Source organism: Pseudophryne corroboree, chromosome 12 (genome assembly GCF_028390025.1).
Source record: "Pseudophryne corroboree isolate aPseCor3 chromosome 12, aPseCor3.hap2, whole genome shotgun sequence".
Taxonomy (NCBI): Eukaryota; Metazoa; Chordata; class Amphibia; order Anura; family Myobatrachidae; genus Pseudophryne; species Pseudophryne corroboree.
In genome coordinates, this window is record NC_086455.1 from 4623764 (window position 1) to 4639925 (window position 16162).

General features: G+C 44.3%; 1 protein-coding gene across 3 annotated transcripts in view; it reads right to left on the reverse strand.

Moving 5' to 3' along the window:
- Nucleotides 1–1380: 1380 nt before the first annotated feature.
- Nucleotides 1381–16162, reverse strand: part of LOC134980086 (oocyte zinc finger protein XlCOF6-like) — a 30895-nt gene continuing 16113 nt past the window's right edge. For 2 of the 3 annotated variants that reach the window (XM_063946734.1, XM_063946732.1), the window contains exons 5-6: nucleotides 11855–12212; nucleotides 1381–4561 (exon numbers count right to left, since the gene is read on the reverse strand). In XM_063946734.1, the coding sequence (XP_063802804.1) occupies nucleotides 3102–4561; nucleotides 11855–12212 (1818 nt within the window). In that variant the 3' untranslated portion in view covers nucleotides 1381–3101. The remainder of the gene's footprint in view (nucleotides 4562–11854; nucleotides 12213–16162) is intronic. The other variant, XM_063946733.1, reaches the window with a different exon arrangement.

Below are 16162 nucleotides of genomic sequence, written 5' to 3' on the forward strand. Positions count from 1 at the left end.
TCGGGGCAACCATTTGTAATCCAGGTACTTGAATAAAATAACAAAACGGAAAGCCGAGCCACGAACTGAAAGGGGCCCCATGTTTTCACATGGGACTCCTTTCCCCGAATGCCAGAAACCCACTCTGACTTCTGTCTAAGTGGGTTTCTTCAGCCAATCAGGGAGCGCCACGTTGTAGCACTCTCCTGATCGGCTGTGTGCTCCTGTACTGAGTGACAGGCGGCACACGGCAGTGTTACAATGTAGCGCCTATGCGCTCCATTGTAACCAATGGTGGGAACTTTCTGCTCAGCGGTGACGTCACTTTAGGTCAACCGCAGGGCAGAAAGTTCCCACCATTGGTTACAATGGAGCGCATAGGCGCTACATTGTAACACTGCCGTGTGCCGCCTGTCACTCAGTACAGGAGCACACAGCCGATCAGGAGAGTGCTACAACGTGGCGCTCCCTGATTGGCTGAAGAAACCCACTTAGACAGAAGTCAGAGTGGGTTTCTGGCATTCGGGGAAAGGAGTCCCATGTGAAAACATGGGGCCCCTTTCAGTTCGTGGCTCGGGTATCTGTTTTGTTATTTTATTCAAGTACCTGGATTACAAATGGTTGCCCCGAGGACCCTGGATCTGGTGAGTAGAATTTATTCAACAGGTACCCCTTGGATTCTACTGGAGAAGAGGACCGACCTGCGTGTGAACATAAGGTAAGTATGTATGTATGTTTGTGTGCATGTATGTAATAAATCTTTACTTTCACTGTGTGTGTGTCTTGTCTTTTTTTGGGGTATTTTTTTAGTAATAGTACTACAGGTACCAGTGGGCCCGTTTTTCCGCCGCATGCTGGTACTTGTGGTTCTCCAAGTACCAGCATGCGGGGGAGGCTTGCTGGGCCTTGTAGTACTGCTACTAAAAACAATATCTTGTCATTTTCACAAAAGGCTACCAGCCCCCCATCCGCAGCCAATTGGATGGGGGGGGACAGCCTCGGGCTTCACCCCTGGCCCTTGGGTGGCTGGGGGGGGGGGACCCCTTGATTGAAGGGGTCCCCACTCCCCCAGGGTAACCCGGCCAGGGGTGACTAGTTGGATTTTTGATGCCACGGCCGCAGGGCACTATATAAAAGTGACCCTCGGCTGTGGCATTATCTGTCCAGCTAGTGGAGCCCGGTGCTGGTTTTAAAAATACGGGGGACCCCTACTCTTTTTGTCCCCCCGTATTTTTGGAACCAGGACCAGGCGCAGAGCCCGATGCTGGTTGCTTAAATATGGGGGAACCCCTGTCAATTTTTTCCCCATATTTCTGCAACCAGGATCGGCTCAAAGAGCCCGAGGCTGGTTATGCTTAGGAGGGGGGACCCCACGCAATTTTTTTAAAGAAAATAACCACTTTCCCACCCCTTCCCACTGATATACATGCACGGATCTCATGGATCCCTGCATGCCTATACAATCACGGATTAAAAAAGCAGGTCTGTTTTTTTTAGCACTTTTTTACGAGTTGTAATTTTTCACGGCAGTGTTTTTTTTTTTTTTTGCTTTGCACTTCTTAGTAAATTACCGAGATTCATAGTTAAACAGCCGCGTTTTGACCGATGGTGTATTCATTCGTAATTTTTTTGTTGGACTTCCAAAAAATTACGAATGCCCTCATCACTGCCGTGATTATTGCTTAGTAAATTACCGAGATGACACTTTGATGAAAAAACGGCATCTCGGTCAAAATCGGGACCTTAGTAAATTTACCCCATTATCTCTGAGAAGTATAGAGATGTTCTCTGTAACTCTGTGCTCCATATGTTGTGGCAGTTCTACGGAAACAACAAAAGTTTTTATCAGGACGACAATGCCACCTGTCATGTTTTTATGACAACACTGGACTGGTGTACAGAAAATGTGGTAACCCGGATGGGCTGGCCAGCTCAAAGTCCAGATATTAACCCCACTGAGACCCTCAGGGATGAATTGGAGCGATGGGTGCGTTCTAGACCAACTCGACCTTCAGTGTCGCAGTTGGTCACTGTATTTAAGGCAGAATGGCAAAACATAGCGCCTGCTGCTGTCCAGGAACTTGTGGAAAGTTTGTCAAGAAGGGAGTCTGCAGTAATCACTGCACGTGGTGACCTACACAGTACTGACCTCAGTAACATCTCACTGATCTATCTGCTGTCAGTGTCCAATCACTTTTGTCTACATAGTATACCGTGTTGAGTAGGAAATCCCAGCAGTCAGGATCCGAAGTGTAGTCATCAGTGTGCATGGCGACATTGTCTAATAGTCCGTAGTCTGCCCAAAGTGCGACACAAGAGACCTGTTCTCGTCTTATGTTGGTGACTTACATAACATGTCTGTCGATTGGAATTACAATGATACATTGTTTATATATACTGTGAGACTTAAGCATTGAACTGATCTCCATAAATCAAAGATGTTAAATTAACAATGTTTATAAACTATATCTATTAAATTGCACTAATACTATCAACTGCTTGTACAATATTTAGAGTTGCACAGCAACATTTTATGTTCGGCTGTTTTTTATTCTGTGAGAATTATCTGATGCTGAGCAAGACCTCGTGTGTGTGTAAACCATTTCTTAAGGTAGGTGCACACTATACAATATATTGACCAATCTTTCGATCTGTGATAGATCGCAACAACCATAGTTTATAGTGTGTACAGTCAAATCCACCCAATTTATCATTTGATGAATTGGGTGGTTGTTTCACTCCATCTGATGAGCTGCACATCACATGGGACTATGCCGCAGTGACAATATATTTCATTGTCTTACGGTGAATGAAGTGTGCACAGTGAAGCGATATATTGTTACTTTGCAACACCTTGTCACACCACCATTTAGGTGTGTACCCAGTTTTGAACTAGGAGCATAGAAATAATTTCTAATCTGTGTGAGTTCTCTGGTGTCTCAGCAGACTGTGTTTGTGTGTAAACCATTTCCCACAATTAGAACAAGGAAACTGTTTCCCTCCTGTGTGAGTTCTCTGATGCACAACAAGATGTGTTTGCATTGTAAAACACTTCCCGCACTCAGAGCACATAAACGGTGTCTCGCCTGTGTGAGTTCTCTGATGCACAATGAGATGTGTTTTCATTGTAAAACACTTCCCGCACTCTGAGCACATAAAAGGTGTTTCACCTGTGTGTGTGTTCTCTGATGCATAGCAAGATGTGCTTTCATTGTAAAACACTTCCCACACTCAGAACAGGGAAATGGTTTCTCTCCTGTGTGTGTTCTCTGATGTCGAATAAGTATTGATTGCTGTGTAAACAGTTTCTGACACTCAGAACATGGGAATAGTTTCTCACCCGTGTGCTTCCTCTGATGCTCAGCAAGAGAAGATTTAGCTGTATAACATTTGCCACATTCAGAGCAAGTAAATGGCCTCTCGCCTGTGTGAGTTCTCTGATGTATAAGAAAATGCGATTTGTTGGTATAACATTTGCCACACTCAGAGCATGTAAAGAGTTTCTCACCCGTGTGTATTCTCTGATGGATGATAAGTTGCACTTTGTTAATAAAACACTTACCACACTCAGAACATGGAAACGGTTTTTCAGTAATGTTAGTTTTGTTATGTTTAACAAGACTTGCCTGATGTCTGATAAGACCTGATTTGCATGTAAAACATTTCCCACACTCAGGACATGAAAATGGTTTCTCACCCGTGTGAGTTCTCTGATGTCGAATAAGTATTGATTGCTGTATAAACAGTTTCCCGCACTCAAGACATGGAAATGGTTTCTCTCCTGTGTGAGTTCTCTGATGTATATGAAGTTGTTTTGTGTTGGTAAAACATTTCCCACACTCAGAACATAAAAATGGTTTCTCACCTGTGTGCGTTCTGTGATGTATAAGAAGTTGCGATTTGTTGGTAAAACATTTGCCACACTCAGAACATGAAAATGGTTTCTCACCTGTGTGCGTTCTGTGATGTCTAATTAGTTTCGAGTTACTTGTAAACTCTTTCCCACACTCAGAACATGTAAAGAGTTTATCCCCTATGTGAGACCTTTGATGCTCAAGGAGAGATGATTTAACTGTGAAAACTTTCCCACACTCTGAGCAGGGAAAATTTTTTGCCCCTGTGTGGCATCTCTGATGCCTAAGGAGAGATGATTTAGCTGTGAACTCTTTCCTGCACTCAGAACATGGAAGGAGAGTCTCACCTATATGAGTTTTCTGATGTTCAGCAAGAGATGATTTGTTGTTAAAACATCTTCCGCAATCAGAACATGGAAATGATTTCTTACCTACACGAGGTCTCTGATGGTTATGAAGAGATGATTTAGCGGTAAAACATTTCCTACCCTCAGAACATGGAACTATTTTGTCATGGATATGAGCTGTACTTTGTGTAGCACTGTTTATGGAACATGACTCATGATTAGAGGGATCAGATAATTTATCTGCACTGGGAAGTATTGAATATGTATTTAGGATAATTGGGTTTTGTCCTGGAGCGTCTTGTACGATGTTATCTTCCATTTTATAATCTGTAGATTGACGTCGTCGTCCTTCCAAGATTTCCCAATGTTTGCTTCCATCTGCTGGAAATAAATATATGGAAACAGGCATCTTATTTTATAATGCCAAAACACAATGAGATGGTTTAAGATGTTTTAAATAAAAAATCAGCAGCAAAATATTGGTTCAAATTAAGTATAAGAAGTATGTGCACAGAATGAAAGTGTTTTATAAGGAAATAAATCCTGGTATGTAGCCAAATGTCTCTCAGATATCGGGCCAGACGCGCCATCTCTTGGAGAGTGATAAATTAGATGGAGATAAAGTACCAGCCAATCAGCTCCTAAGTGCTATGCTACAGGCTGTGTTTGGAAAATGACAGTTAGGAGCTGATTGGCTGGTGTTTTTTGTATCTCAATTTTATCACTCTCCAAGCAATGAAGCATCTAGCCCACCTCCTTAATCTCCATAACTGACCATGTGTGGATCACTACACAAGGATGACATCAATTATTACATCAGTGGTAGTTATTAGTACGCAGGTACAACACCCATTTATATAGTCCACGTAGGTATCTTGAATATCACATATTTCTACCAATAGGTTATATCTGGTAAATTCTGTACGGTATTAATATTAAAATGCTAAAAGTAATCAGCACTCGTTTCCCTTATTGATATCAGCAGATTATATGAAAGCGTGTTTCTACACCGTCACATTATACGATAACCTCCTGTTATTACAGATGAGGTGTTTACAATTTCACTGCTAATTTTCCTTTATATGAAACCCATTATGAGTTCTCCTTGACTAATTATTTCAGATACTTCTATATTTCAACTAATATTTTGCTGCTTGTTTTATTTAATTAAGATGTATTTTAGTAGATATAATAAAAGTTACATTTAAAAAAAATAGTGCCCCCATATACAGACCTCTTTTTTCTCTTTTTGTCATTTCAAGTTGGAAAACTATGAACAGTTCATTACAATTATACAACAGCATCAGCAAGCACATTACATACAACCAGCCACACTGACTGACAGGCTACGTGGTCACATGGGACAGCTCCGGCCAAATGCAGAGTCTGGGGAGTTACAACTCAGACATGTTGCCCGGCTAGCACCACAGGACAGGAAGCATAACAGGCCAGTGGCATTATCCAACATGGCACTGCCCTCACACACAGACACTGGAGCAGACATGGGCTACACTAGCAGCCAGGCCTGGCACAATACACACACCACTGGACAGAGAAGAGGAGAGCATCAGGGCAGAGTAGGAGAATGGAGCAGGGCACAGATGGGCAGCAGCACATAGTGGAAGAAAGCATAAGGGCAGACCAGGGTACAGACAGATAAGCCGATGATTAGAGGGAAGCTGTAGTGCAATAACGGGTGTGGTCACAGTTCTGTGTGTGCGGGAAGGTGGGTGTTGGGATGGAGTGTGTGATGTCACAGGGGTGAGAATCATCTGGTATATTGCTGTAGTATTATAGTGTAGATATACAGGTAAACAAATTTCTCTATCGTCCTAGTGGATGCTGGGGTTCCTGAAAGGACCATGGGGAATAGCGGCTCCGCAGGAGACAGGGCACAAAAAGTAAAGCTTTAGGATCAGGTGGTGTGCACTGGCTCCTCCCCCTATGACCCTCCTCCAAGCCAGTTAGATTTTTGTGCCCGGCCGAGAAGGGTGCAATCTAGGTGGCTCTCCTAAAGAGCTGCTTAGGAAAGTTTAGCTTAGGTTTTTTATTTTACAGTGAGTCCTGCTGGCAACAGGATCACTGCAACGAGGGACTTAGGGGAGAAGAAGTGAACTCACCTGCGTGCAGGATGGATTGGCTTCTTGGCTACTGGACATCAGCTCCAGAGGGACGATCACAGGTACAGCCTGGATGGTCACCGGAGCCTTGCCGCCGGCCCCCTTGCAGATGCTGAAGTAAGAAGAGGTCCAGAATCGGCGGCAGAAGACTCCTCAGTCTTCTAAAGGTAGCGCACAGCACTGCAGCTGTGCGCCATTTTCCTCTCAGCACACTTCACATGGCAGTCACTGAGGGTGCAGGGCGCTGGGAGGGGGGCGCCCTGGGAGGCAAATGAATACCTATTTTGGCTAAAAATACCTCACATATAGCCTCCGGAGGCTATATGGAGATATTTAACCCCTGCCAGAATCCGTTAAGAGCGGGAGACGAGGCCGCCGAAAAAGGGGCGGGGCCTATCTCCTCAGCACACAGCGCCATTTTCCCTCACAGAAAGGCTGGAGGGAAGGCTCCCAGGCTCTCCCCTGCACTGCACTACAGAAACAGGGTTAAAACAGAGAGGGGGGGCACTAATTTGGCGATATGCTTATATATATATTAAGATGCTATAAGGGAAAACACTTATATAAGGTTGTCCCTATATAATTATAGCGTTTTTGGTGTGTGCTGGCAAACTCTCCCTCTGTCTCTCCAAAGGGCTAGTGGGTCCTGTCCTCTATCAGAGCATTCCCTGTGTGTGTGCTGTGTGTCGGTACGTGTGTGTCGACAGGTAGGAGGACGATGTTGGTGAGGAGGCGGAGCAATTGCCTGTAATGGTGATGTCACTCTCTAGGGAGTCGACACCGGAATGGATGGCTTATTTAGGAAATTACGTGATAATGTCAACACGCTGCAAAGTCGGTTGACGACATGAGACGGCCGACAAACAATTAGTACGATCCAGACGTCTCAAAAACACCGTCAAGGGTTTTAAAACGCCCGTTTACTTTAGTCGGTCGACACAGACACAGACAGGGACACTGAATCCAGTGTCGACGGTGAATAAACAAACGTATTCCTTATTAGGGCCACACGTTAAAGGCAATGAAGGAGGTGTTACGTATTTCTGATACTACAAGTACCACAAAAGAGGGTATTATGTGGGATGTGAAAAAACTACCATAGTTTTTCCTGAATCAGATAAATTAAATAAAGTGTGTGATGATGCGTGGGTTCCCCCCGATAGAAAATTATGGGCGGTATACCCTTTCCCGCCAGAAGTTAGGGCGCGTTGGGAAACACCCCTTAAGGTGGATAAGGCGCTCACACGCTTATCAAAACAAGTGGCGGTACCGTCTATAGATAGGGCCGTCCTCAAGGACCAGCTGACAAGGCTGGAAAATATAATAAAAAGTATATACACACATACTGGTGTTATACTGCGGCCAGCGATCGCCTCAGCCTGGATGTGCAGAGCTAGGGTGGCTTGGTCGGATTCCCTGACTGAAAATATTGATACCCTTGACAGGGACAGTATTTTATTGACTATAGAGCATTTCTATATATGCGAGATGCACAGAGGGATATTTGCACTCTGGCATCATGAATAAACGCGATGTCCATAACTGCCAGAAGATGTTATGGACACGACAGTGGTCAGGTGATGCAGATTCCAAACGGCACAGTATGGCCGTATAAAGGAAGAGGACTTGTTTGGGGTCGGTCCATCGGACCTGGTGGTCACGGCAACTGCTGGAAAATCCACCGTTTTTTACCCTAAGTCACATCTCTGCAGAAAAAGACACCGTCTTTTCAGCCTCAGTCCTCTCGTCCCTATAAGATCATATCTGCCCAGGGATAGAGGAAAGGGAAGAAGACTGCAGCAGGCAGCCCATTCCCAGGAACAGAAGCGTTCCACCGCGTCTGACAAGTTCTCAGCATGGCGCTGAGACCGTACAGGACCCCTGGATCCTACAAGTAGTATCCCGGGGGTACAGATGGGAATGTCGAGACGTTTCCCCTTCGCAGGCTCCTGAAGTCTGCTTTACCAAGTCTCCCTCCGACAAGGAGGTAGTATGGGAAAAAATTCACAAGCTGTATTCCCAGCAGGTGATAATTAAATTACCCCTCCTACTACAGAAAAGGGGTATTATTCCACACTATATTGTGGTACTGAAGCCAGAAGGCTAGGTGAGACTTATTCTAAAAAATTTTTTTGAACACTTACAAAGGTTCAAATTAAGATGAAGTCACTCAGAGCAGTGATAACGAACCAGGAAGAAGGGGACTATATAGTGTCCCGGGACATCAGGGATGCTTACCTCTATGTCCCAAATTTGCCCTTCTCACTAAGGGTACCTCAGGTTCGTGGTGCAGAACTGTCACTATCAGTTTCAGACGCTGCCGTTTGGATTGTCCACGGCACCCCGGGGTCTTTACCAAGGTAATGGCCGAATTGATGATTCTTCTTCGAAGAAAAGGCGTCTTAATTATCCCTTACTTGGACGATCTCCTGATAGGGGCATAGTCCAGGGAACAGTTGGAGGTCGGAGTAGCACTATCTCGGATACTGCTACAATCAGCACGGGTGGATTCTAAATATTCCAAAATCGCAGCTGATCCCGACGACACGTCTGCTGTGCCTAGGGATGATTCTGGACACAGTCCAGAAAAAGGTGTTTCTCCCGGAAGAGAAAGCCAGGGAGTTATCCGAGCAAGTCAGGAACCTCCTAAAAACAGTGCATCATTGCACAAGGGTCCTGGTAAAAATGGTGGCTTCCTACGAAGCAATTCCATTCGGCAGATTTCACGTAAGAACTTTTCAGTGGGATCTGCTGGACAAATGGTCCGGATCGCATCTTCAGATGCATCAGCGGATAACCCAATATCCAAGGACAAGGGTGTCTCTCCTGTGGTGGTTATAGAGGGCTCATCTTCTAGAGGGCCGCAGATTCGGCATTCAGGATTGGATGCTGGTAACCACGGAGCCCAGCCTGAGAGGCTGGGGAGCAGTCACACAAGGGAAAAATTTCCAGGGAGTGTGATCAAGTATGGAGACTTTTCTCCACATAAATATACTGGAGCTAAGGGTAAATTTATAATGCTCTAAGCTTAGCAAGACCTCTGCTTCAAGGTCAGCCGGTATTGATCCAGTGGGAAAAAAACATCACGGCAGTCGCCCACGTAAACAGACAGGGCGACACAAGAAGCAGGAGGGCAATGGCAGAAACTGCAAGGACTTTTCGCTGGGCGGAAAATCATGTGATAACACTGTCAGCAGTTTTTCATCCCGGGAATGGAAACTGGGAAGCAGACTTCCTCAGCACGACCTCCACCCGGGAGAGTGGAAACTTCATTGAGAAGTTTTTTCCACATGATTGTAAACCGTTGGGAAATACCAAAGGTGGACATGATGGCGTCCCGTCCAAAAAAAAAAAAAAAAAAACGGGACAGGTATTGCGCCAGGTCAAGAGACCCTCAGGCAATAGATGTGGACGTTCTGGTAACACCGTGGGTGTACCAGTCGGTGTATGTGTTCCCTCCTCTGCTTCTCATACCTAAGGTGCTGAGAATTATAAGACGTAGAGGAGTAAGAACTATACTCATGGCTCCGGATTGGCCAAGAAGGACTTGGTACCCGGAACTTCAAGAGATGCTTACAGAGGTCTTATGGCCTCTGCCGCTAAGAAGGGACTTGCTTCAGCAAGTACCATGTCTGTTCCAAGACTTACCGCAGCTGCGTTTGTCGGCATGGCGATGGAAAGCCGTATCCTAAGGGAAAAAAAGGCATTCCGGAAGAGGTCATTCCTACCCTGGTCAAAGCCAGAAAGGAGGTGACCGCACAACATTATCACCACGTGTGGCGAAAATATGTTGCGTGGTGTGAGGCCAGGAAGGCCCCACAAAGAAATTTCAACTCGGTCGTTTCCTGCATTTCCTGCAAACAGGAGTGTCTATGGGCCTCAAATTGGGGTCCATTAAGGTTCAAATTCGGCCCTGTAAATTTTCTTCCAGAAAGAATTGGCTTCAGTTCCTGAAGTCCAGAAGTTTGTCAAGGGAGTATTGCATATACAAACCCCTTTTTTGTGCCTCCAGTGGCACTGTGGGATCTCAACGTAGTTCTGGGATTCCTCAAATCACATTGGTTTAAAACCAGTCAAATATGTGGATTTGAAGCATCTCACATAAAAAGTGACCATGCTCTTGGCCCTGGCCTGGACCAGGCGAGTGTCAAATTGGTGGTTTTTTCTCAAAAAAGCCCATATCTGTTTGTCCATTCGGACAGGGCAGAGCTGCGGACTCGTCCCCAGTTCTCTCCCTAAGGTGGTGTCAGTGTTTCACCTGAACCAGCTTATTGTGGTGCCTTGCACCTACTAGGGACTTGGAGGACTCCAAGTTGCTAGAAGTTGTCAGGGCCCTGAAAATATGTTCAAGGACAGCTGGAGTCAGAAAATCTGACTCGCTGTTTATACTGTATGCACCCAACAAGTTGGGTGCGCCTGCTTCTAAGCAGTCGATTGCTCGTTGGATTTGTAACACAATTCAACTTGCACATTCTGAGGCAGGCCTGCCACAGTCTAAATCGGTTAAGGCCCATTCCACAAGGAAGGTGGGCTCATCTTGGGCGGCTGCCCGAGAGGTCTCGGCATTACAACTCTGCCGAGCAGCTACGTGGTCAGGGGAGAACACGTTTGTAAAATTCTACAAATTTGATATCCTGGCAAAAGAGGACCTGGAGTTCTCTCATTCGGTGCTGCAGAGTCATCCGCACTCTCCCGCCCGTTTGGGAGCTTTGGTATAATCCCCATGGTCCTTTCAGGAACCCCAGCATCCACTAGGACGATAGAGAAAATAAGAATTTACTTACCGATAATTCTATTTCTCGGAGTCCGTAGTGGATGCTGGGCGCCCATCCCAAGTGCGGATTATCTGCAATACTTGTACATAGTTACAAAAATCGGGTTATTATTGTTGTGAGCCATCTTTTCAGAGGCTCCGCTGTTATCATACTGTTAACTGGGTTTAGATCACAAGTTGTACGGTGTGATTGGTGTGGCTGGTATGAGTCTTACCCGGGATTCAAAATTCCTCCCTTATTGTGTACGCTCGTCCGGGCACAGTACCTAACTGGCTTGGAGGAGGGTCATAGGGGGAGGAGCCAGTGCACACCACCTGATCCTAAAGCTTTACTTTTTGTGCCCTGTCTCCTGCGGAGCCGCTATTCCCCATGGTCCTTTCAGGAACCCCAGCATCCACTACGGACTCCGAGAAATAGAATTATCGGTAAGTAAATTCTTATTATTACATACTCATAGATTATTACACAGGGAAGATAATAGGTAATAACAAGTGTAGTACGCAGAGGGGACTGGAGATAAAGACACAGAACGAGGATCATGGGTGATGTCATGGCGACTGATCTGAGTGACATCCCCTGAGATGCAGCAGAGGAGACTGGTCAGATCTATTAGCTACCAGCACACAATGGGATGATGCGCGGAGAGCAGGGGGTGTAATATGGGCTGATGACATCTGACAATCCCCTCCCCTCCCTGGGCAGATAGGTTATGTTCTCATTAGTCTATACTGGCAGAGGGTGAAGAGGAAGAGAATGTTGTTCTGTAGTAAGTGTATTACCTGCGCTGATATCTGTAGGGATTTCCTCCTCCTTACACCGCTGATCCCCCGTCACATACATCTCTTCCTCCTCCTTACACCGCTGATCTCCGTTCACATACGTCTCTTCCTCCTCCTTACACCGCTGATCCCCCGTCACATACGTCTCTTCTTCCTCCTTACACCGCTGATCTCCGTTCACATACGTCTCTTCTTCCTCCTTACACCGCTGATATCCGTTCACATACGTCTCTTCCTCCTTACACCGCTGATCTCCCGTCACATACGTCTCTTCCTCCTCCTTATACCGCTGATCTCCGTTCACATACGTCTCTTCCTCCTCTTGAAATTCTACTTTAATATCCGTCAGGACGTCATGCTAATTGTACCAGAAACAACAAATAGATCATATAACTAATAATCCCTTACTTATGCATAGTTATAACAATCAGTCTAGGTCCCTATTGTGTATAAATACAGAAGTAGGCAAGATACACAAGCAAATGTGAAAATAATCACAAGATCTTGATAACATTTCTGATCACAGTCAAAACCAGCAAAGGTTTGCTTTCATGACTCTTGTAACTTAGGGCCACATGCAACCTCTCTGATTTGTAAAAAAAAATAACTGGGCAAATGGAGGCCAATCTGAAGTAGTGCGATAATATACATGTATTACAGCTGGGTGCACATCATATAAAAGGAAATAAAAGGCGATCCAGAACCTCCAGAACCAGTGTGGCACATACAGGGGTAGCTGAAGCTGCAACACGGCTCCTAATGGACCTTGCAGTGTTACTTGTGGCTTTCCCCGCCGTAAACATAACCCCTTGATCAGAAATTGTGAATAATGATATGGGGAAGGTTGATATGAGTTGCGTCTCTTCAAACTGAATCCTGTAAATCACTGTGTTATTTGCAGTAGAGTGATATACGGAGGTGTAATAAGCTGCTATATAATGGAAGAACAGACTAAAAGATGGAAAAACATCCTCAATGATGAATATACACTGACTTCATAACAGTATGATCAGACACATCAGTGAGACAGTATTACATGTGTGTTGTTGATGAGGGGCATCTAAGTATGGATACTGTGCACAAGCTGCTATCTGTAGCACAGGAACTACTGAAGGTCTTCTGAACAAGTAGTTACTGTTACAACAGTTGCATCTTCCTGAAGAAGGATTATATGTACTAGCCGGAATAGTGAAGCCAGACTGCACAGAATTACTGACACCCGTACTACTAGATGTAGCGAGATAAATATGTTAATTGTAGTAAAACCACATTAAGTATGGGCAGTATTGTAACATTGCTAAGTGATGGTCTGTAGTTATTGATTGTTGCTTACTATCCTCAGCAGCAATCTCCATCACTGGTTAACGGATAGTAACCGGACGTCAATACTCACATACTACTGTGTTATTGTGCTGTCTTACCAAGCTATGCAGCGCACTGAATCCCTGATTACTTAGACAAGACCCTGCAGGCACTGAGAGTACCAGTAGTATGTTTTGGCTTAGAGCTAGGACAGTATAACTACATGATTTTATTATTCATTTTTTGCTGTTGGATAAATGGTCCGATTCAACAAGTCTCCTATTCCCTGCTATGCTATGGATCTCTAACTATACATCTGTAATGATAGGAGCACAATTAATTTTACCCTCAGTATATGCTGCCTGCTGTGTGTATCAAATGGTCATGTGGCATTCAGTAATACAACGCAATATCAGAGGCACTTTAGCTGACTGTGTTGATGAGGGTAGGAGGATGTGTCAGATCTGAGCACAAACACCTCTCCTCCCTGACGTACGTTTCACTCTATGTAGACAGCTCTACCAAAGGGTCAGACCTGCCATTGGGTCAACAAACCTTGAATTTATTCAATTATCATCATATGATTCACTCTTATTTAGACGAATGGAAGTATTTGTCTCTTCCTGACTTATCCAGTTGTGCTGTAGTATCAGTGATTGACATTAATTTTTTATTGCTCTAAAGCAATTTGACCAATCATCCTGCGACATCTGTCATTGTCACCCCTCCAAGATCTAAGAATAGGACTTCTCTCTTACTGATCTTGTGTGTCAATCTTAGATTTAGCGGGTTTACATTGAGCTTACTAATGAATTCCTCAAACAGATCCTTCCGTCCTTCACAAATTATAATGATATCATCAATGTATGGGAGCCATATCAACAGATGATTTATATATTTTTCTTTATATAAAATTAATACCACATACTCCTCCCACCATCCAAGATAATTATTAGCAGAAGTGGGGCCACAAGCTGCTCCCATTGCTCTACCTCTCACTTATAAATTACTATTTAAAAAAAAAAAACATTTAACATTGTCTATCAAATTCTGATATTACTCAAAATAATTACTAGTGGGATTAAACCAAAGTTTCTGATAACATTCAACACTCAATGGACTCATAGGGTCAGAGACTCAAAGTTTCACTGACATAGATTTCCTAAAATGGGCTTCTTGTAATTATGTACAATTTCAGTGCGTACGATCTTGAAGACATTTGGAATATTTGGTAAAATATGTAGTCCTCTATAGCTGACCACAAGTCTCCTTTCAGTACTGTTACTGACAATAATAGTTCATCAAACCACCAGAACCTAAATCTAGGTGGTTTGGAGGGGAGTTTCATAGCCATTTTGATGATTTAATGGACAGACCAGGTAATCTGACCTATGGAGCTATCAGAACAAGAACACAAATGGCTATGGTCAACTAAGAAGTAATCCAACCTGGAGATAGTTGCATGTGGTACAGAGTAAGAAGTAAAATGTCTTAACTAAGGCAGATGACTCAGATGAATGTTAAATGGTAACGCAGATGCAGACAATGAAGAGGAATTAGCAGACATTTCCAATTGAGATCTCCGCCTATCAACAAAATAGTTCAAGAAGATCCAGAATCCTGGAAAGAACATACAGTTGAAGCTGGTTTGGAAACTAGAATTTAGCAAAACTTTCAGACCACTACCATTTTCCAAAATGTTATCGGACACCTCAGTGTAGAAGGCATCATGAAACTAGAATGTCTACACATCTAATGATTTGTTGGCCAAGTTTTGGGGAGGAAATCAACTTGCAGTATGTTATTGCTGTCAGCGCATAGCTGTCTACAACATTCTAACATCTCTCTGGAATAGTGAGTCCCTTAATACTAACAGAGAGCAATTCTAAACAAATTGGGTTGTGGTTTAGCTGTTAGAAAGGAACCAGGTAAGGACCAAGCTGAGCTGAAGGAACAGCAACGCATATAGAGCAAAACAATGGGAAACTTCCAAAGAAGGCGACAGTGGGCAGAAGGAAGAATAAAGCAGATGCTAAGTCCTGAAATCACAGTTAACCACTAAAAGTATCTAAGGTAGAAGCAAATCGATAAGAAATTTGCTGTCAGACCAGGAAAGCAATTGGAAGACACCCATTGTCTGAGAGTGAGGACAGCAGATATATTAGACTGGAGTATGCTGTGCACCTGTTGCTATATCTCTTGATGGAGGTGTGTGTTTAAGTTTCGAACCTAGAGCCAAGTTGATACCAACCAGCTAAGGATCATTTGTGACTGCTCAAGGTCTCACAGAATTATCAGGTCTTCAGGTTCCTGTCAAGATGTATGCTGCCTGTTATGAGAGAAAAGCCCCATCCATGCTTTATATTTTGTGGCTTTAGGGCATCAGTGAGTGGACTGAGTAGGTATCCTTGCTGGAGGGCGCTCAAAGAGGGAATGAGGAACATTTGTGTCCTAGAGCCATTGGTCTCAAACTTCTGCTTTACTGCAGCTTAGCACATAGCGTGGCAGTGCAGACTGCAGATGATGCCTCAAGGAATTTCTGCAGGTCCCTAGAGCGATGGGCCCAGTGTGCTCTACCAAACAGGACAACACTTTTGGAATAAGCGTCTGTAATTTAGCTGGAATGTTCTGTCAGAGAGAAAATAAATTCAGGGACACGGAACCTCATCAGGAAAACCTCTAATGTGGCGGCTGTTGCGGCATCTCCGGTGGTCTAGGTCATCCAGACAGCAGAGCCTTAAGCTATTCAATGTGAATAGAGTGTCCTGGACATGAGATTAAAAGCCACCTGAGACTTCAGGTTACTCCTCTGGAGTAGTTAATCATTGGATGACCTGAGTAATATCAGTCAGCAATATAGCAATTTTTCAATGTCAGTTTCCTGAAGGCTCTTCTAGAGATCTAGGAAATCTTGTTTAACAGCTGGAATAGAATCTTGTCCAGGTTAGTCCAAATTACAGCATCAGTCACCATAATTAAACAAGAGGCTAAGTGGCAGTCATCTTA